The following is a 23,320-nucleotide window of genomic DNA, read 5'->3' as shown; positions in this document are numbered from 1 at the left end:
TCATCTTTAAATGGATTAATTACATATGTCTTGTGTCGTGCACATGTAACATGTATAATAAATGTGTCATGTTCATATTTAAAATTTAAACATATTTTATAATTCGTGTTGTGTTCATGTTTTAATAATTTATATCATTACACGTATTAAACACGACATAAAAACACGAATTGCCAAGTCTAATCTCCTGTCACAATTCCATTAGAGAATTGTAATATTTGGTGACTGTAGTACTCATTTACCAAGTATTACGTATCTTTGATCTGATCTTGAAACATTGGAAAGTGTTTTTAAGATCGAAGTAATTTTTTTACTCGGCATCCCAAATTTTCTTTATTGTCTTGTCGAAAAGGTATGTTCGTCCAATGTCAAGCTTCATTGAATTAATAAACCATCCCATGACAATGGAGTTTTCTGCCTTCTATGCTTTTTAATTTGTTGCTGTGGCTTGTGGTTGCAGCGTTGCTCCCATTAGGTAAACAACCTTCATTTTACCATGAATTACTAACATAACTGATTGTAACCACTTACAAAAATTAATTCCATTTAGTTTATATTGAGTGATTTGCAAAGAAAGATTGTCATTCAAATAAGAGGTAGAGGATCTAGTTCCTACATGTGCGAGTGTCAGTTCGCTGGTAGTTGAACACTCCACGATTCTTATTGTTGGATTATCATCGACCATTGTAACCTAGAATTTTTTTTCTTTCAAAAAAATAGAGTCGGCAATTCAATAGCTTTGATACCATGAAACAAGAATTTTGAGAGAATAATTTCTTACTTAGAATTTCTTATTGAATCAAAGAATCATTATATACGTTTGATGGAGCCTAAATCTAGCCTAAAATTTTTGCAATAAGAAAGGGATCAATTAAAATAACAAACAAAGCAATTAACTCCTAAAAAACATGAAAACTATTCTTACATTATCTCCTATATTGAATAATTCAATCTTAAATCTCCAACAGTATCAACTTGTGTATTACGTGCTGGTAGTAACCTTTGATGTTTTACATTGTGCCATCCTAATGGATCCAAAATCTTGAATGTAGCATGATACAAGTATATCATTTGTGCTTGACATGGTTGGTGACTATAGTAAAGGGTCATGCTAAACTTAACGCTTACTGTGTTGAACCAAGCCGTGTCATGTGCTACCTAATCTATTAGACACATTTAGTGACGCAAAAGCCTATATTAACACTTGGCATGAGATATGATACAATTTTTTATTTTTTCAATATAGTTTTTTTTTTTCAAAAATGGGCTAAAGCTAAGGAAAATACAGGAAGAAGAATTTACAAATATTAGGAGATTGAATCTAGTCTTACAAGAATTTACTTCCTAAAAGATGTAAGTGAATCATTTAAACTAAATTTAAGTTCTCAAGATAAGCTTTTTTCAACTTGAGGATATTTTGAAAAGAAACATGAGGAAAAAAAATAGAGCAAAAAGGATAGGAGTGAGAATAATTGAAAAGGAAAAGAAAAGGTGATAGGTCAAAAAGGTTGAATTTGGCTCTTTATTGCAAATTTGATTGAAAATGGGCTTAAATGGCTTTGTTGGAGCTAGATCAACATTATAAGATGAGGCAAATTTGGTCTTTTGTAGCAAAATAAGAAGAGTTCAATCTAAACCCTAAATATAACTTTTTTTAATTTATTGGATATAAAAATTCAATAAGTTATATAAGTTACTGGATATGAATATCTTATAAATTATAAAATATATCAGACATGCATATCTAGAGACTTTTAAAACTAGGATTAAAAAGATAATTTAGTAATTTCATTTAAAAATAATTTGGAAGAAAATGAAAAAAAAAACAGGAATTATAAGTAGAAGCACCCTTGTTTAATAATCTTTCCCAAAAAAGAAAGCATATTATATTCCGCTTTCTTAGAGGTATTAGTTTGATGGATCGAGTTACTTTAAGATTAGGTCAATTTGGATAGAAAATAATTTGAATTTTTTTGGGTTTGGTTTAATTCGAGTTCTAATACTTTGGGGTTTAGGTAATTTTAAGTTTGAATCTTTCAAGTTTGACAATTGAATTATTCAAGTTTAGGTAATTTTTTGTCTACTTTGTTGAGTTTCAAAGTAAAATCAATTTAATTTTAGGTCATTTCAGGATGGACTTTTAGATAATTTGGATTTGAGTCATTTTTTTATTTTAGGTTAGATAGGTTTTGATTGATAACTTTTAAAAAAAAATTAGATTAGGTTGAATTCATATTCAAGAGGTTTTAAGTTAGCTTTGATAGTTTTATTGACCCTTATAATTGAATTTATACAATTAATTTTACTAATGTTCAGATAACCATTGCTTTTCCCATATAATGCCACGTATCAGCTAATAATTGTCCCATTTTTTTCTTTTTTTCTTTAAAGCTATGCCACATGTCGTGCTCTGGTTGGATTTTTTTTGTATTTTCCTTTTTTTAACTTTTTCCTTTAAAAATATAATAATTTTTTTAAAATTATAAAAAATATATTTGTAAAGATTGTATTTTTATTATGTGTGGGATCCTTTTATACTAATTTTTTTTTTTTTTTTTACTTTTCCTTTGTTATCCTTTTTTATTTTTAGTTTTTTTAAATAAAAAAGTAATTAAAATTTTTTATTCTATAAGAATACAATTGAGTGATGTGCAGTTTATAGTCCTATTTCTTTCTACTATCGTATGTCATTTTTTGAGTTTTATTTTTTATTGTTTTTTACTTTTTTTTTAAAATTATTTAATAAATACTTTTAAAAATTCTAAAATTATTATTATAAGTATTTTTTAAAAATTTTTTTATATTTGAGATCGACTTATATAAAACTTTTTGTTTTTTTTTTTACCTTTTTTTTTTTTTACTTTTTTTTAATTTAGTTTTTTTAAAAAATATTTAATAAAAAATTTTTAGATTTAATTTTTTTCCATAAGGGCCACTTGATACTAATTGTATACTACGTGCTTTTCTTTATCCTTTTTTTCCTTACTAGAATTGACAAAATTATTATAATACTCATTTTACCATAATTATAAAAATATAACTCATATTATATTTGACTAAAATTATTATGAGACCATTTAATCATAATTACAAAAAAAAAATCCACTTTTGATTACTTCATATTATGAATCTCTTACTTAATTATAAAAATATCGCTCATATTATAATTGAATGAAATTACTTTAATAATGTTTAACCATAATTACAAAAATATCCTCTTGATTGTTTTGTAATTACATATTAAATTTTAACATCAATACAATAATATGAAATTAGTCTCCTTAAAAAAATTATGATATTCTTTTAATTACTTGACGATTGAATTATATACATCTAAATTGACTGTGATGCCCATTTTTCTATGATTAACTAAAAGTATTATAATGTCTTTATTCACATAATTACTAAAATACTCATCTTAGCATAATTGACTAAAGTTACTATAATGTCCAATAACCATAATTATGCAAATGCCTCTTACCATCATTTGCTAAAATTACTGTGATGCTCCCCATCATAGTATAATTTGCCAAAAAACACTATAATACCCTCTAACCATAATTATGAAAATGACATCTTATTATAATTATGAAAATACCACTCATATTATAATTGGATAAAATTACTATAATATCTTCTAATCATAATTACCTAAAACACCCATTTTGATTGCTTTATATATGGCTTTCCAACCATAACTACGAAAATACCCCTTCATAGTATGATTAACTAAGATTATTATAGTACTCTCGAAACATAATTATGAAAATGTCCATTTGATTACTTCATAATTGCACATTAAATTTTAATATATAAATATATATATATATACACTAATATGAAACTAATCTCATTAAAAATAATAATGATTCCCTTTTAATTATTTAACAATTGATTTATATGCATCTAAATTTACTGTAATGCCCCGTTTTTAATAATTAACTAAAATTATTCTAATGTCCCCTCAACATAATTGCTAAAATATTTCTCTTACCATAATTGACCAAATTTACTATAATGCTTCTAAAACCATAATTACGAAAATACTCTCATATCATTATTTGCCATAATTACTATAATGCCTTCTTATCATAATTACAAAGATGCTCTTCAAATTATAATTGGTCAAAATTATTATAATACCCTAAACCATATTATGAAAACATTATTTTGCTTGCTTCGTAATTATGCATTAACTTGAACGTCTATACAATAATATAAAATTAATTCCTTTAAAAATGATCATAATACCTTTTTAATTACTTGACAAGTTAACTACATGCATTTAAATTGACTGTAATGCCCCTCTTTCTATGATTAACTTAAATTATTATAACGCACATCTTCACAAAATTATTAAAATGCCCATATTACTATAATTGACCAAAATTACTATAATGCTCCTACAACCATAATAACGGCAATGCCTTTTTACCATCAGTTGCCAAAATTTTTATAATGTCCCTTTAATTATAATTACGAAAATACCCTTCATATTATGATTTACCAAAATTACTATAATAATCTTTCATCATAATTATGAAAATCCTTTCTTATTATAATTACGAAAATACCTCTCATATTATAATTTACTAAAATTACTATAATACATTCTAATCATAATTACAAAAAATAATCATTTTTATTGCTTCATATAATGCTTATCCAACCATAATTATGAAAATATCTTTCAAATTATAATTAACTAAAATTACTATAATACCCTCTAAGCATAATTATAAAAATAGCTATTTGATTACTTCGTAATTACATAATAAATTTTAACATACATATAATAATATGAAATTAATCCCATTACAAATGATCATAATGTCCTTTTAATTACTTGACAATTAAATTACATGCCCATTACAAATTATCATGATACCTTTTTAATTATTTGATAATTGAATTACATACATTTAAATTGACTGTAATGGCCCTCTTTCAATGATTAACTAAAATTACTATAATACCTTTTTTAATATAATTATTAAAATATCCATCTTATCATAATTGGCCAAAGTTATTATAATGGCCTTACAATCATAATCATGAAAATGTACTCCAACCACAATTACAAAAATATTCATTATAATTGGTCAAAATCACTATAATACCTTTTAATCATAATTACGAAAATATTCCTCATATTATAATTAGCTAAAATTATTATGATACTTTCTAGCTATAATTACAAAAATTACCCTTTTGATTGCTTCATATAAATGCCTCTTTTATCATAAGAACGAAAATGCCCTTCATATTAAATTGATTAAAATAATTATAATATCCTTTAAGCATTATTATCAAAATACCCTTTTAATTGCTTTATAATTACGTATTAAATTTTAATATCCATGCAATAATGTGAAATTAATTCCTTTATAAATAATCATAATGCCATTTTTTTTTATCATTTAAAGGGGGCAGAGCCCTACATTAAGGGAAAAAGGGAAGACTGGGGTTCAAACCCTAATTTTGATATCTTCTTTAAGGCTGTCTTGATCACTAGGCCAAGCAATTGAAGACATCATAATGCCATTTTAATTAGTTATCTATTGAATTATAGGCATTTGAATTGATTGTAATACTCTTATTTTTTTATCATTTACTAAAATAACTATAATGTCTCTCTTAAAATATTTACTAAAATCCCCTTCTTATTATAATTGGTCAAAATTAATATAATACCCCTGCTACCATGATAACTAAAATGTCCTTTTACTGCTTCCCAATTACGTATTAAATTATATGAAAGTGATTCCTTTGAAAATTATCATAATATCATTTTAATTACTTGACAATTGAAAGACATGAAACCAAATTCACTATAATGCTTCTCCTTTTATGATTAACTAAAATTATTATAATGTTACTCTTAACATAATTATTAAAATACCTCTTTTATCATAATTAGTCAAAATTATTATAATGCTTTGTAATCATAATTATAGAAATACCCTCCAACCATCAGTGGACAAAATTATTATAATAATCCTCCTATCATATTAAAATTTTTAGTTTTTCCTTAAAAATAAAAATCGATACTTGTTCAATTACGATTAAATGATACATTCTAACATTTATTTTTTTATTTTTATTAAAAGATTATAGTTTTCAAAAAAATAAAAAAATAATTTTTTATTAGCAAATATAAATTATATAATTTATATTTTTTAAAAAATTAAAAACTTGTAACCCAAGCAAAGCCGAGTCGTCTTCTAGTAACTTATAAATTTTAAAAAAGAATAAAAATGAAATAACCAAAACGTTGGCCTTTTAAACTTGGGGTTTATTTTATTTTGTTTGCTTTAGTTCCATTTGTATCCCTGTTCACACATGCCATCTTTTCAACTCAACTTCTAAGCTTTAGATCCAGAATTATGTGAACAGAATAGTTCTTAATGTAAAGTGAACAAGAATAATTTTTTTTTAATAAAAATTAGATAAAGCAAAAAAGATAAATTAATATGCCAATATCATTCAACAAAAGATTACATAATATCAAATATAATCTTAATATCACTCATCTATAACTTACATTCATCTAAACCAAAAAAAAAGATCTTTCATTTATGATCATAAAGGTTGTTCAAAACAAAGTTTATGCCAAAACTTATGATTTAATAAGATTGAAACGTGGTAGAAAATTACAGTGGTCAGGACAAATGTCACAAATCTCATCCCAAAGAGAAGAAGTATGGCTTTAGCCTCACTGTTCTTTACGAGCTTTAGATCTGGCAGGCTTCGCAGGTATTATGTAACCAAGCAGAATCAATGTTATTGGAAGGATGGTTCCAATATAATACACACTCCTGAATAAGGCAAGTGACTCACGCAAGCTTAATACCTGTAACATACAAGAAGAAAAGCATATTAAAAACTACAAAATTGAGGAAAATGATATATTTATTCATCCCTCTTGATCATCCAACACGATCCATCCATCAGCCAACTGATGGCTGATGGACGGCTTGATTGGATGTGGATGCATATATCATCCATCACCCAAAAATTATACAATTTCGGCCTCAAGTAACTGATGGTTTAAAAACGGAGAGAGAGAGAGAGAGAGAGAGAGCGACTAACCAAAAAACCAACGGCAGAGTAGTTCAGAACCAAAAGTGTATAAGCAAAGTTCATGAAAACAAGTGCTTTCTTCAGGAGAGCCATATTACTAGGAATAGCTTGCTCCCATCGGTATATAACTGCTCAGAAAGAAAGTGGGCGAGGTAAACAAATAAAATAATAATAACATATACATCCAAATAACAAAGAGAAAGACCATATCTTGTACCTCTTGAACCAGCAATCATCAAAGCTGACTGAACAAAGAATATGGTGTACCCAGGATATAGTCCCTTTAACAATGAGAAAAAGGCGAGAACAAAAGACAGTTAAAATATGAGAAAAGAGTTCAAATTTTTATAGGATTGTTTTGTACCAAAAAATAAAGGTGAGAAGAATTGTGAACGTCATAAAGGTTTTTCAGCAAAGTAAAATGACTCACATGCCAAACAGCACTGACAGTCTGCGTGGCCAGCAACTGGAAAAATCCAGGTTTCTTCCCCTTTGTAATAAGTCTCTCATAAACATCTGCACCAACAGACTATAAGTTTTTTTTTTTTTTTCACTCAAGATATCTTATGACTTTTATCTTGTATTTGCTTCAATGTTGTCCCAGATATCCATGAGATGGTTGATGCTAACAAAATTAAACTAACTGCTGTCGATTTAAAAAGCCAGAAAACCATAACGGTAATCCAATGTACAAAAACTTATTAATGAACCGATTTTCCTTCATACATGGTTTTGACTCGTTTTGCAAAATATTTAACTTTTGAAGGAGATTTTGACAAGAAAAGTTACCATTGGACTGCACCAAGCATCAAGAATCCTCAAAACAAAAATAAATAAATAAATAAACAAAAAAAAATATTAAGCCACAGGATCAAACAAAGTTGAGTTCAGAAACCACTTCCAAAAGTTGTCTAGATTTTAAGGAATATATATCAACTTTGCACAATGTAAATTTTTTTTTGTTTTACACTTTTTTAACCATTAATTTCAATAAATTCAAAAGGTGAGACTAAACCATTTTTTTCTTATTTTTACTTGTCTCTCTCATCTTTTGGACTTACTAAAATAAAAAAGTAGAAAAATGCGTAAAACTTTTTGAGTTTTACACTATGTAAGTTGATTTCTTCTAATACATCTATATACACACCCACACACACACACACATGACAACATCATATTTAAGCAAAACTAACAGATGAAACACATAAAAGAATAGTGGTAAGAAAGACTCACAGTAACGAAGCCAGGTGCTGACTTGTATGTTCCAGACAAGTGGTAACACCACTGAACTCTTTGCTAACTCAACTCCTAGGATGTCAACATTCTTCGCACGATCCCATTTTGGTTTAGGTGGGGAAGATTCTGTCCATCCACTGAAACCAAGGCCAGATATAATAATGGCGGCCTCTGAAATTGACCAGATGAAATAATATTTCCACCGTGCCGTAAAGCCAGACATATACTGGTAACTCAACTTCCTCCAGAATCCCCATTCTTGGTATATGGGTTGAGTAAACCGTGACAAGGGATGATACGGTACAAGGTAAACATACAATGCCATGCAAAAAGCAGTTTGTACAAGCGCTCGGAAAGTTGCCCCATAAGGTGACGGTGATGGTCCTTTATCTGAATAAGCCCAAATCTTGAAATGGAAAAAGAGTAACAAGATTATCAAAGCTGACTAGTAACTTCAGAGTAGAAAAGGTATGCTGTTGCACAAACAACATAATGAACCTACCCCCTTCCCTTCAGTCCAGTCAAGGTAGTCCTTCATCTCATAAACTGGACCAACAAAGTGACTGCCACAGCAGAGGCAGTACCCAACATATTCAATCAATGAAGGCAACTTAATCAACCGATATTTCTTCTGAGCATCACGTAACTCTTCGTCTTTCAACAATCCATCATTGTAATTTATTGCACAAGAAATGACTTTCAGTGTCAACACCATCAATGCTCCTAAACAGCATAAGATAGTGCTCCACAATTAACTGGCATGTATAAAGTACTACGGAAGCATTCTCTTGAGCACTCACGAGAAAACTACAGAAAATCTTTGAATAATAATGTGCATAATGAAAATGCAATGAAATCAATTAAAGGTCAAGGTGGGAACAGATTTGGTATTTCAATCCACAAATATCAATAATCTAAGGGTTGAAGTTCATCACAATTCAAAGCAGCAATATGAAGGTTTACCTAATTTATAAATTTCACTGAAGCATTGCACATTTACAATTTGTTTCAATTTCAAACCTAATAATCAAATTTTAAAGAACAATTTCTCAAATGAGAAACAGAAATTCCAAACATGCTTACCGGTGGCATCGATGCCTCCTTCCTTCCATGCATCCCCGCTCATGTAATATACATGGCTACAAATGTATAAGAATAGTCAAGAATTCTGAAACAACAAAGTATTATTTACAAATACTGAATTATCAAGCATGCATCAAAAAGAATTTCAACAAACTTCAATAGATAATCAAATATTAAGTTATCTGCCACCTCACACCCAAAAATAGAGAGAGATAAGGAAATTACTAAGAAACCAAACCTTCACTGAAATTAGAAAAAGAGAATGTAAAAAAAAAAAAAGGGAATCAGTAAAGTGTTGCATACGCAATACTCTTCTCACAAAGTTTCAGCATAGGGTCAAACCATCAATAATCTTAAATGGTAAAGGAATGAAATATGTACATGCATTTACTAAAGTATTCAAAAAGACAAACATGAATCTTGTCAGTCAATTTGGCATGAAAGACCCCACACGCAATGCCAAAGCATAATGTTTTTGGCTGCAAGACTTCCAAATTGTCAATGAACTTCACCAGGGATTTAAATTGCCATTGCAGATGCATTTTCGATTCCGTTATGTTTATCGCGGTTGCGAATATAACGAATTCAATCGTAGTCATTACAATCATCGTAATAGTGAAATTTTTAAAATTTTGAATAATTTCCTATAAAATATAATAATTATAATTATAATTAAGAGCTATTATTTTATGATTTATAAAGCAATTTATGAACTCCCATGTTCTTTTACTTATATGAGAAAATGAATTTACAATATTTAGACATTATACTAAAATATAAATATTTAGAAAATTATTCATTCTTATATCCATGAATTTCTATATGAAAATAAATTGAATGCACTTAGAAAGTAACTATTGGTGTGTGTAGAAGTAAAACAAAATAAACTTATAAACGCAATTAAAATTAGAATTGTGTAAGAAAAAAAATCAATAAACTAGAACGTGCTTACAATTTATAATATGTAAAAGCAACGTAATTTTTTTTTTTTTAATTTTAATCTATTCTAAAGGATTATGTTAATTATTTTATCATTAAAAATTAAACTTACTTTAAAATTTTAAAAATTTAATTTTTAATGCTAATATATTATAAAATGCTAATTTTAGCGCATAATTTAATTTTTTGATGCATTAATTAATTTAAAATCTTTCCCACAAATTATTTTCAAATTTATTATATAATGGAAGGCATTCTCCTTGTTACAAGTTAGTTAAAAATAATACTACTCAAATAAAATAGTTAAAAATAATACTACTCAAATCAAATTAATCTAATACAAAAAGAAAAAGAACAACAATACCAACTTCAAAAGAAAAATAATTAATAAAATTTGAAAATGAAAATATAAACTTATTATAAATAAATATACTAATTATTTAGCATTAGTTATCTTTTCCTCTAAATTACCCTTCCCTCCCAAATTACTATCTAAATCATAAAAAATAATTTCCAAAATTTTTCAATTTATCTAATACACTTTTCCTTCTAAAATTTCTCAACTCAATTTTATGCTAAAAAAGAAAAAAAATACTTTAATTGATTAGCTGGGCTGAGCCCAAACCTTCCCACATCCAAAAATTTATCTCAAAACTCATGAGCCAAACCACTGACTCTCAAACTCACTCACCCATCACCCATGCCAAACCTCCATCTTTTTCTCTCAAAATGCACCATGACCAGACCTCGCTCATCCATCATCCATGACTCCTCTCTCTCTCTCTCTCCTCCCTTTTTTCAAGTTCCATCAGTGCCATTGCTTCCTTCTCCCTCAACCCAAGCGGTTAAGCATGCCATCATTGAACCCCTACCCTCACCCTCCCATCTTGATAGTTAAGAGGGTATTTTCCTTCCTTTGTTTTTCAAGTTCTGAGGTGGAGTGGCCATGATGGATGTTTGAAATTTGAACTCAAAAGCTAGGTCTATTCTTCCAAATCAAGTCATTGGCAACACAAATTTATAAAAATTAAAAAAAATAGTAATTTTATTTTATTTTTTCTTATGTTCTTATTTAACTTCAACAATTTGTTGTTTGATCTTGATTGAAGCTTATATTTGCTGATTTTTCAATGAGTTGTTGTAGACCTCGGATTTCCTTCTTGTTCTGGATTATTTTTCGTTTGAAGTTCTGATGATTGATTTAAAAAGCTGGTTTTTTATGTTATGATTTAGGTGTTCCTGCTGTAGCGGGCTGTTATAGCTGCTATTACCCGTGACACTGTTATTTTGCAGCCGTGACACGCCATTGTGGGCGTCAATCTCATTCACACCCCAATATCGGGTGGCGGATGGTGTCAAAACCACAAAATAGCCGTGACAGACCTGCCAATTGAATCCCCTTCTTTTCACCATTTTAATAAGATTTAAATTTCATAATCTTCATACTATCGTATAAACTCTCATTCATCATGATTTTTCGCATTTAGTTTTTGTCCTTCCCAACACAAAATACCCTTCCTAAACCTTTGATTTTTGTTCTAGGAAGAAACTAACAGTTAGCCGCCAAGCCCAAGCATGCATTTCAGTTAAACTGAGACTAAATCCTAATTAAGCACACTAAATTGAACTTTTTTTCACCATTCAGCTCGTATCATCTGCTAAGCTCAGCATTAAATGTCCATTCTTTATCTAACTTTCCATTTTTTGATTATTAGAAAAGAAAAACCCAAAAAAAAAAAAAAATCATGCGTTTCAGTTGTTCTAGATTTTTTTTTTTGGATAATAAAAGAACAACAAATCTAACGATACAACTTTCAGAAGAAAATTTATAAAAGAAAAATCAATAAAAAGAATACTTACCAGCCAATTAAATAACCAAGAGCCAAGAAAAATGTGATAATCCCACACTTGGGCCGATAAAGAACCATTGCAGCATAACCCAACAACATCGGCACCAAGAAATGCAGATTTGAAGAGAACCCAAAAGACAGATAAGAAAGCAACGTTCCTGAAAAGGCCGAGTACACGTGCTTAGCTAGTCGACCTGGAACAAGTCGCCATAGAAAACCCACCGGTATCGTCGCCACTAAACACAAAAGGAACCGAATCACCGGAACCGATACCCCGACCGATGCCGCCATAGCTTCCATATCAAGTTCCATCTTCGTTTTGGTATTTGACTCTGACCGAGACTTTGAATCTGAAACAAAGAAGTTCAGGTCAGTTATCTTAAGGCGCGGACATTGACTTTACATACTGTGAGAACTGAGAATGAAAGGACTAAACTGTCCTTCCTTGGTTTCCGTCCCTCGTGGCTGTGGTCAACTTAGATGTGCTTGATATATTTGTACTCTTAGTTCTAAAAGGTTTCAACAATGATTGTATACAATAAGAAAGAGCGTTATTTGTCTTTCGGCTTTGTGGTGATATTGAGCGGAGAACAATACGATACCACGGTTGGGATTCTCGATGGACCGCCGTTGGGATTCTTGATGGACACGCGCTTTAAATATGCGTGTCCATGACGTCCAACAAAAATGGAAAACACTGGGTTTTGATTATTGCTTTGAAATGATCGAACCATGGGTTTTGATGGTTGCCTTGAAATTATCGAGCCCACTGGGTTTTAATTCCATTCATAACGGGGAAAAGTGAAGCAAAGATGTAGTAAGGTGTCTAATCAAATCAAATCAAAATAAAAATTTTTTATTTAAAATTAAATATTAATTTAAAATAAAATTTAATTTTAAATAAAAAAGAGTAGCATATAAAATTAAATTAAATTTAAAATAAAATTTAAAATATTTAAATTTATTTGATTAGATTTGTTAAATAAAAATAGTTTGATTTTTATGTTGAATTTTAATTTTGATTATTTGTTTGAATTTGGGTTGAAAGAATTAATATATATATATAATTTTTAATTAAAATAATAAAAATATATTAAAATTTAAAATTTTGGTTATGTTCGTAAATTATTTAAATTGAGTATTAGAATATTTGAATTTAAGTTGTTTAATAAATTAAATTACTTGAATTTAAATTTGATTAAATAATAATTAAAATAAATTTAAAATTTATTAAATTGAATTCGAATAATTTATAATTAATAATGTATCATTTATATTTTAGATGTTAGTAATTTCAAATAAAAATTATTTTATTATTAAAATTTTTAAGACTAGGTAAATAATCAAGAGAGTAGCATATATTTAGAGTATATTTAAAAAAAAAACTATTTAAAAATAATGAGATATGTATTTATTTTTTAATTTTATTTATATAATTAAAATTTTATATTGATAGTATATTAAATAATAATTTAATTTGCTATTTTTATTATAATAAACTAATTATTTAATTGATTTACTATTTTTAAAAATAATATTATTGTATACAATTTCAATAAAATTTTTAAATTCAAAATTAAATTTGAAGTTTAATATATATATATATATATTAAAGTATATTAAAGAAACAAAATTAATGTAATAAAAATAATACAAATAGCAATTTTTAATATTGCTTGTGAAACTTTCTATTATCGTAAAAAATAAGATTTTTTTACAAATCATGTTGAACATTTTATGAATTTTTTATGGCCAAAAAACCTTTATAATTAAAATGTATATATACATATATATTTTTTTTTGTAAGAAAAAAATATGAAAATAGATAGTCTACTTAATCTTTCAGGATATTCAATCTTCCAGGATAAGATGTATCGTACTTGATAACTTAAGACAAATGATTACAAGTCGTGCATTCGATATGATCGTAATAAGTGATTATCGATAAAACTCAAACCAATACATTTTTTTTGAAAAAAATAAATTTTAACAAATTAAATCAACTACTTATTAATATTTAAAATGTATATATTTTTTTCACATAAAAGCATATTTGCTAATTCACAGGATATCTCGTTCATGTAACACTCAAATAATCTTCCTGCATACATCTCACTCTTTGTATTTGGGATTGTTTCACTGACGATTATCCCAACTACATTGTCCGGCCAAATTTACAAGAATATCGGCATATCTGTTAGCTTCACTATAAATATTTGTTATATTATATTGCCAAGCCCTTGATGCAAGCTCCTTCCATTGTAAAGTAATCGGACTAAATGGCTTCTTGTCTTGCAAAGTTCTTACAATTTAGAAAGTATAATTAGACAGTAAAGTTCTTTTTTTTTTTTGAAAATTTTGAAAATTATTTTTTTTAATATTTAAAATTCTTACTTTTTATATTTAAAATTTTTTTTATTTTTAACATTAAAATTCATGAAATTTTAATTTTATAAAAGAAAATTTAATTTTAATATCAAATACATTAAAATCAAAAATTTTTTTAAATTTCATGAAAATCAATACAAGACAAATAAATTAAGACAGAGAGGGTAAAAAATTTACTTACCTATTTCATCAAAATAATATATACACTTACCTCTTTATTTTGAAAAGTATCTTATTACCTCTCGAGATTTGTCAACAGAAAAAAAAAAAAAAAAACACTAACTCCTCCAAATATTATTTGCAAAATTAATTTTAAATAAAAAGATAAATATATCATTTGTAAATTCTTAATCATTTTCTAATTTAATTACTTTTGCTTTTTTTTAATTTTTTCTTTTAATGAAAACTTTTTTTAATAAAGAAAATTAATTAATTTTAAAATTATATTTAATTGAAATGACAATTGAGCTATAATTAAAGTATATGTTTTTTTTTTAAGTTACATTCATAATCAATTAATAAATTATAATTTAATTAAATAATCAAATTTATGCATAATGAAACTTGAACTTAAGATCCCAAGCTTCTAAAGGCTCCTTCTTTTTACTAAACCAATGCTTTATTATCAATTCAAGTATGTGTTAAATATTTTAAGCTCATCTTTAGTTAAAAAAAATGTATAAAAAGGTTACTCCTAATTAGTATATACATTTTGAATAATTACATCATCATCATCATAAAAATAAACTTTTTTATTATACATCACTTGCGATAATTAAATAATAAATATTTTATTTCAATAAACTTATTAACGTTGTTTATAAGAATTAATATCATAAATGACTTATAAATTATAATGAAATATTTACGTGATACTTAAATTTTAAAAATCTTTAATGTGATACTTGAACTATTAATTTGTTAAATAATGTGACATTTAAAAAATTATTTATTCGTCATATGTTATTATTTAAAACTAATCAGATTAAAATAAATATCCTTACAAAACAATCTAGTCTCATCTTTAATTGTTAGTAAACACTAAGTTCTCAATTATAGATTTATTATATATCAATCCCATTTCTCATAACATATTTTTCAAGTTTTTTTATTAAAGATATAAATTATATATTAATATTTGTAAATAACTCGAGTTTAATTCAAATAAATTTTGAATTTGACTAAATTGTTGTCAAACCAAACTCAAGTTATTTCACTTATTGAATGAGCCGAATTCAAATATTTTAATATCAAACTTGAATAGTTTACAATCGTAATTGAATTTTTATATTTTAATATATAATTTTATTATTTTATCTTTATATATCGATTTAAACTCTAACTCAAATTTGAATTCAAATAATCAAACTTGAAATTGAGCATGATAATCAAGTTTATTTTTTATTTAATAAACAAATAAAATTGAACCAAATCAAATAATTTTATTTTTATCTCGAATTAATCGCACTCAAATTAAATTTTAAATAATAAATTTCAAATTAAATTTAAAATTTTTACCGTATCAATTTAATTCGACTCGATTATATCTCTAATACTGATAAATAACTAGATACCTACACTCTAATTCTGGCTTGTCAGCGTTTAGGTAGGATCAGAACATTTGCCGATCGAATTTGCGATTTGGAAAGCAATACCATCGCCATGGCGACCCCAAATCCAAAAGAAAAGCTGGAAAAATCGCACCACACGCAAGAAACACGGTAAAACAAAAACTTCCGCTTATAACTAATAAAACTTACTTGAACCCCAAAAACACACACAACCCGTCCAAACTCAAATACAAATATTGGATATTAACACCAGAAAGCTTCGGCCACAAATATTGATTCATAATTGTCTCCAATTCATCTAGTCGTGAGAATATAGAACTGGAAAAAGATGAACAAAAATCAGTAGGCATTCCACAAATGACTTCAGAAGTGGTTGTTCCATACAAAATTTATGCCAAAACCTAAGATTAAATAAGATTAAAACATGGTAGAAAATTCCAGTGGTTAGAACAAACGTTAAAAATCTCACTCCAAAGGGAAAAAAGTATGGCTTTAGCCTCACTGTTCTTTACGAGCTTTAGATCGGGCAGGCTTTGCAGGTATTATGTAACCAAGCAGAATCAATGCTATTGGAAGGATGGTTCCAATATAATATACACTCCTGAACAAGGCAAGCGACTCATGCAAGCTTAATACCTGTACCATACAAGAAGAAAAGCATATTAAAAACTACAAAATTATGGAAAATGATATATTTATATTGAGGTGGTTCACATGTGAGTAAAATAATTTCACATCACTAAAGAATGAGATGGAAAAGTGACATATACACATGAAGGACCCAAGAACCCAATAGCTTAAGCTTTTGGGCTCAAGTGGTGTCCAACATTTATGTATGGACTCCTTTGGTGTGTTCTCATAAGCTCCAAATGTGGTTATTCTCCCCAGCAACTGGCATAAAAGCAAAAGGTTTGACTTCAACACAGTGTGTATGGTAATACATATTCAGACAACCTGTGATTGCGTGCAAGCTTGAAGGGCACAGACACTATTTGGATGTGTGATTGTGTACAAGCTTAGGGGCACTGAGGCAATCTAGACATGTGATTGAGTGCAAGATTATGCATGGGAGATGCGGGTTGCTTGGCATAATAAGGGTACGTTGATAAAGATTTACTCGCTTAGGGAGTCGATCAAAACTCACAAGTGAACAGGAAGATTGTTGAGGTGGTTCACATGTGATTAAAAAAATCTCATATCATTAAGATATTGGATGGAAAGGTGGCATATACACATGAAGGACCCAAGAGCTTAAGCTTTTGGGCTCTAAGTGGTGTCCAACATGTATTTATGGGCTCCTTTGGGGTGCTGCCATAGGCTCCAAGTATGGTTATTCTCCCCAACAATTTATTCATTCCTCTTGACCATCCAACAACATCCATCCATCAGTTGGCTGATGGATGGCTTGATTGGATGCGGATGCATATATCATCACCCAAAAATTATATATATTTCAGCCTCAAGTAACTGATGGTTTAAACTCAGAGAGAGAGAGAGAGACTAACCAAAAAACCAATAGCAGAGTAGTTCAGAACCAAAAGTGTGTAAGCAAAGTTCATGAAGACAAGTGCTTTCTTCACGAGAGCCATATTCCTAGGTATAGCTTGTTCCCACCGGTAAATAACTGCTCAGAAAGAAAGTGGGAAAGGTAAACAAATAAAAATACTAATAAATAGATCCCAATAACAATAAGGATGCCCATATCAGTACCTCTTGAACCAGCAATTATCAGAGCTGACTGAACAAAGAATATGATGTACCCAGGATACAGTCCCTATAACAATGAGAAAAGGCGAGAAGAAAAAAAGGTTAAACAAACGAGAAAAATGATCAATTTTTTTATAGGAATGTTTTGTAGAAAAAAAGGTGAGAAGTGTTGTGATCGTCATAGAGGTTTTCAGCAAAGTAAAATGACTCACATGCCAAACAGCACTGACAGTCTGTGTGGCCAGCAACTGGAAAAAACCAGGTTTCTTCCCCTTCGTAATAAGTCTCTCATAAACATCTGCACCAACAGAAAATTAGTTTATTTTATAACTTAAGATATGTTATGACTTTTCCTCTATTTGCGTCAATGTTGTCCCATATATCCATGAGATGGTTGATGCTAATAAAACTAAAGTAACTGCTGTTGCTTTAAAAAGCCAGAAAGTCATACCATACTGCAATCCAATGTATAAAAACTATTAACGAATTGATTTTCCTTCTGACATGTTTTTGACTCATTATACATAAAATTTAATTTTTAAAGGAGATTTTGACAAAAAAATTTACCATTGGACTGCACCAAGCATTAAGAATCCTACAAAAAAACAATTTTTAAGCCAGAGGATCAAACAAAGTTGAATCAGAAACCAATTCCAAAAGTTGTCTAGATTGTAAGGAATATACGTGCACACACACCAACATCATATTTAAGCAAAACTAACAATTGGAACACAGAAAATAATAGCGGCTAGAAAGACTCACAGTGACGAAGCCAGGTGCTGACTTGTATGTTCCAGACCAGTGGTAACGCCACTGAACTCTTTGCTAACTCAACTCCTAGGATGTCAACATTCTTCGCACGATCCCATTTTGGTTTAGGTGGTGAAGATTCTGTCCATCCACTGAAACCAAGGCCAGATATAATAATAGTGGCCTCAGAAATTGACCAGATGAAATAATATTTCCACCGTGCTGTAAAGCTAGACATATACTGGTAAGTCAACTTCCTCCAGAATCCCCATTCTTGGTATATGGGTTCAGTAAACCGTGACAAGGGATAATACGGTAAAAGGTAAAGATACAATGCCATGCAAAAAGCAGCTTGTATAAGTGCTCGGAAAGTTGCTCCATAAGGTGATGGTCCTTTATCTGAATGAGCCCAAATCTTCAAAAGGAAAAAGAGTAACAAGATTATTAAAGCTGCATGCCAGTAACTTTAGAGTAGAAAAGGCATGCAGGTGCACAAACAACAATAAACATACCCCTTTCCTTTCAGTCCAGTCAAGGTAGTCCTTCATCTCATAAACTGGACCAACAAAGTGACTACCACAGCAGAGGCAGTACCCAAAATATTCAATCAATGAAGGCAACTCAATCAACCGATATTTCTTCTGAACCTCACGTAACTCTTCCTCATTCAACAACCCATCATTGTAATTTATTGCACATGAAATGACTTTCAGTGTCAACACCATCAACGCTCCTAAATATCATAAGATAGTGCGCCACAATTACTTGGAATGTATAAAGTACTACGGAAGCATTCGCTTGAGCACTTACGAGAAAACTACAGAAAATCTTTGAATGATAATGTGCATAATGGAAATGCAGTGAAATCAATTAAAGGTCAAGGTGGGAACAGATTTGGTATTTCGATCCACAAATATCAATAAACAACTTCTCACACGTGAAGGAGAAATTCCAAACATGCTTACCAGTGGCATCAATGCCTCCTTCCTTCCATGCATCCCCACTCATGTAATATACATGGCTACAAAAATATGAGAATAGTCAAGGATTCTGAAATAACAAAGTATTATTTACAAATACTGAATCATCATTCATGCATCAAGAAGAATTTCAAACAAACTTCGATAGAAAATTATCCTACGCCCCTCCCACCCAAAAATAGAGAGAGAGAGAGAGAGATAAGGAAATTACTGAGAAACCAAACCTTCACTGAAATTAGAAAAAGAGAATGTAAAAAAAAAAGTAAAGTGTTTCATAAGCAATACTCTTCCCACAAAGTTTCAGCATGGTTCAGACCATCAATAATCTTAGATGGTAAAGGAATGAAATACGTACACGCATTTACTAAAGTATTCGAAAAGAAAATCATGAAATCATGTCAGTCAATTTGGCATGAAGACCCTGCAGGCAAGGCCAAAGTATAATGTTTTGGCCGCAAAATTTCCAAATTGCCAATGGATTTCACCATTTTAATAAGACTTAAATTTCACAATCTTCATATTACTTTATAAACTATCATCTAGACTTGATAATTTTAAACACGACATGATAATACAATACAAAAAAGATATGAAAAAAAGATACGAAAGCGACATGATTTAAACTTTTATCAAAAACCGTATGAGTTTGGTAAAAACTAAAAAATATGTTTGGTGTTTGGTGTGTCACACGAATTGTGACACAGGAATTTTCTGTGTTTTACACATATTAGACACAAAATAGATTGACATGGATACACGAATTGCTGAATGTACTCCCATCCATCACAATTTTTCTCATTTATGCAAGGAGAATTCACTCCCAACAAGAAGAAACTCTCATCCTAAACCTTTAGTTTTTATCCTAAGATGAAAGTATCAGTTAGCCCCTAAGACATCCATTTCAGTAAAACTGAATCCTAATTAAGCACACTAAATTTAACTTTTTTTCACCATTCAGCATTACATGTACATTCTTTATCTAACTTTCCATATTTTATTATTAGAAAAGAAAAATCAAAAAGAAATCAAGCTGATTGAGTTCCTAAAGATTTTCTACATATTATTTTGGATAATAAAATAGAATTATATTTATAGAATTACCAAACCAAAACTTGAAAGAAAAAAAAAAGGACAAATATAAGAAAACTTTCAGGTGAAAATTTATAAAAGAAAAATCAATAAAAAAAAAAAATACTTACCAGCCAATTAAATAACCGAAAGCCAAGAAAAATGTGATAATCCCACACTTTGGCCGATAAAGAACCATTGCAGCATAACCCAACAACATGGGCACCAAGAAATGCAGATTCGAAGAGAACCCAAATGACAGATAGGAAAGCAACGCTCCTGAAAAGGCTGAGTAAACGTGCTTAGCTAGTCTACCCGGAACAAGTCGCCATAGAAAACCGACCAGTATCGTCGCCACGAAACACAAAAGGAACCGAAGCACCGGCACCGATACCCCGACCGATGCCGCCATAGTTTCCATGTCAAATTCCATCTTCGTTTTGGGATTTGACTCCGATCGAGCCTTCGAGAATGAAAGAAGGGAGTTGAGCTATGTTAGTGCCGGACGTCGATTTCTATATAGTCTGAGAACCGATAAGGAAAGGAAAGGAAACTACAAATACTTTACTGAATCGAAAATCACATATATTTTAGAACATAAAAGTAGGAAATTGTTCTTTTCTTGGTTTCCATCTCGCGTGATGGTCACAGTAGATATGCTCAACTTTATAATATGTGCTTTTCTCTCTCATGTTTGGATAGGCTGAATGGAATTCCTTTACGTTGTCCAACTTTCTTTCGTTATAAAGTTTTTTTTTTTTTTTTTCGAGAAAGATGTGTTCATTAGAGTTTCTTGGACCATGAAATTCATGGATAGCTTGTGTGTTGATTGTGGCCTTTGGTTGTTGTTTGTGAGATTTTTTTTTTAGTTTATTTTTTTGCAAGAAACAAATGGGATTTTTTGGTTGGTGATGGTGGTTTCAAGTGGAGATTAAGTGTCTATGATAATAGTTTTTAAGGCATTTGAAAATATAATAAAGCTTAGGTTTAGGCCATTATTAGGAACCATGAAAGGCAATGGATTGTTGGATCTGCCGGATTCATAGGCAATAGTACAAATATCCTCACTGAGCTTTGGGAACTTAGAGATGGCCTTATCCTAGCCAAACAACCCAATGTCACTAAGCTCGAAGTTGAACTTAACAATGTGGTTGTTATTTCTTTGATTAAAAATCCTTTTGTCCCTAACCATACTCCGCAACCTTTAGTTTATGATTGCATAAAACTTCTGAGAGAGTTTAACTGCAAGCAAATCATGCATATGTTTCGGGAGAGAAATCAATGTGCTAGCGCTCTGGCTTGTTTTGGCAGCAACAGTTTAGCTGAAAATGAATGTAATGAAAACTCCTTTATTTCGTTTCAGTATCCTCCCGACTTTATTAAGCCTTTGCTATTGTTACGGGTCGGGAAAACCTAACTACCGTGCGGCTTTAAGTGGGAAACGTGACTCACTTGATTTAAGACTTGTACGTGATCTGTGACACTAACATATGATGCGGCCATCGTGCTATCTTTTGAGTTATTTAAGTTTTTTTATGACAAAAAAAATTACCTATATAAAATAGTTACGTCACATCAACAAATATTTTTTCATGTCAAATAATCATATTATTATAAAAAATTAATTATTTATTATAAAATAATTAATTAATTTATTAAAATAAATATTTATTATTTAATCATATGTAATAAATAATTAATTTTTTTATAATATAATTATGTGATATGATTTGAATAAAAATTTTATATGCTCATGTCGCGTAATTATTTCATGCAATCTCTTTTTAATTTTATAGATAGATATTTCATATTTAAAATTTATAAATTAATGTAAGAAAGAAAAGTTATAATTTTTAATTTCCTTTTTTATCAGTTTTCCAAAAACATTTTGTATGAAAATGATTATCATTTGGGAAAATTATTGCCAACAATAGACATTTATTCTGCAAAATTTTGTTTTCCATGTTGACTAAAAGAGGTTGTCCATTTTAATTAAATAAAAAAAGAATAATAGAAAGTAAAAAGGGAAGAAAACAAATTATATTTTAATTTTGCTTGATAAATCATTCAAATTTAGTAATTATAAGATGAAAATAAAATTTTCAAAAATTTAATTTTTTTAAAGCATGTGATAACTCATTTTAAAAACTATATAAAGTAATAAAAGAAAAAGATTTTTAAAATGCCTCCAAACAAAATTTTTAATAAAAAATATAGAAAATTTTAAGTAATTAAAAGCTAACTAATGTATTCAATAAATCTTATTTATGAAAAAAATTATATTATTTAATTATATTAATCTTAAAATTTTCTTTTTAATTCTTTAATTTTCTTTTATAACTTTTATTAATGTAAACTACTTGAAAAATAATCAATAAAAACGTCAATTTAATATTAAATTTTCAATAAAATATCAAACAATTTTTATTAAAAAGAATTTTTTAATTAATTTTTTCCGAAGTAGACTTGACTTTTCTATATTGATTTTCCTTTTTTTTAGTTTATCAAAAGTAAGTCTAATTTTCTTGATTTTACTTTTTTTTCTTCTGTGTTTTTTACTTTACCTTCGTTATATATCTTTTTGAAAATACTGTAATTGGCAACAATTTGAAAAATAAATCATTGAATTAAAATTTATTATAGTAATTTATATTTTATCAAAAAG

The 23,320-nt window shown here is 28.8% G+C and overlaps 2 protein-coding genes across 4 annotated transcripts; both read right to left on the bottom strand.

The window, feature by feature from the left end:
• Positions 1–6,551: 6,551 nt before the first annotated feature.
• Positions 6,552–12,939, bottom strand: LOC111278876 (lysophospholipid acyltransferase 1-like). Of its 3 annotated transcripts, XM_022865588.2 has the most exons (9): positions 12,628–12,939; positions 12,202–12,541; positions 9,403–9,458; positions 8,822–9,042; positions 8,317–8,725; positions 7,514–7,599; positions 7,301–7,364; positions 7,093–7,211; positions 6,552–6,853 (listed from the first exon to the last, which is right to left on the bottom strand). In XM_022865588.2, the coding sequence occupies exons 2-9, from the start codon at positions 12,501–12,503 to the stop codon at positions 6,716–6,718; spliced, it is 1,395 nt and encodes a 464-aa protein (XP_022721323.2). In that variant the 5' UTR covers positions 12,504–12,541; positions 12,628–12,939; the 3' UTR covers positions 6,552–6,715. The 3 variants fall into 3 exon arrangements, with proteins under 3 accessions (XP_022721323.2, XP_089620601.1, XP_089620602.1); XM_089764475.1 differs by having other exon boundaries at positions 12,202–12,769; XM_089764476.1 differs by lacking the exon at positions 12,628–12,939 and having other exon boundaries at positions 9,403–9,487; positions 12,202–12,312.
• Positions 12,940–16,479: 3,540 nt separating this feature from the next.
• On the bottom strand, positions 16,480–21,471 carry LOC111278875 (lysophospholipid acyltransferase 1-like). The gene is made up of 8 exons (XM_022865584.2): positions 20,787–21,471; positions 19,573–19,628; positions 19,120–19,340; positions 18,620–19,022; positions 18,070–18,155; positions 17,861–17,924; positions 17,656–17,774; positions 16,480–16,786 (listed from the first exon to the last, which is right to left on the bottom strand). Exons 1-8 carry the CDS (start codon positions 21,086–21,088, stop codon positions 16,649–16,651), a joined length of 1,389 nt encoding a protein of 462 aa, XP_022721319.2. The 5' UTR covers positions 21,089–21,471; the 3' UTR covers positions 16,480–16,648.
• Positions 21,472–23,320: the final 1,849 nt, after the last annotated feature.

Source organism: Durio zibethinus, chromosome 8 (genome assembly GCF_047325235.1).
Source record: "Durio zibethinus cultivar Kanyao isolate XHJ-2024 chromosome 8, ASM4732523v1, whole genome shotgun sequence".
Classification (NCBI taxonomy): domain Eukaryota; kingdom Viridiplantae; phylum Streptophyta; class Magnoliopsida; order Malvales; family Malvaceae; genus Durio; species Durio zibethinus.
Note: the sequence above shows the minus strand (reverse complement) of the source record. Positions and strands in the feature narration are given on the sequence as shown.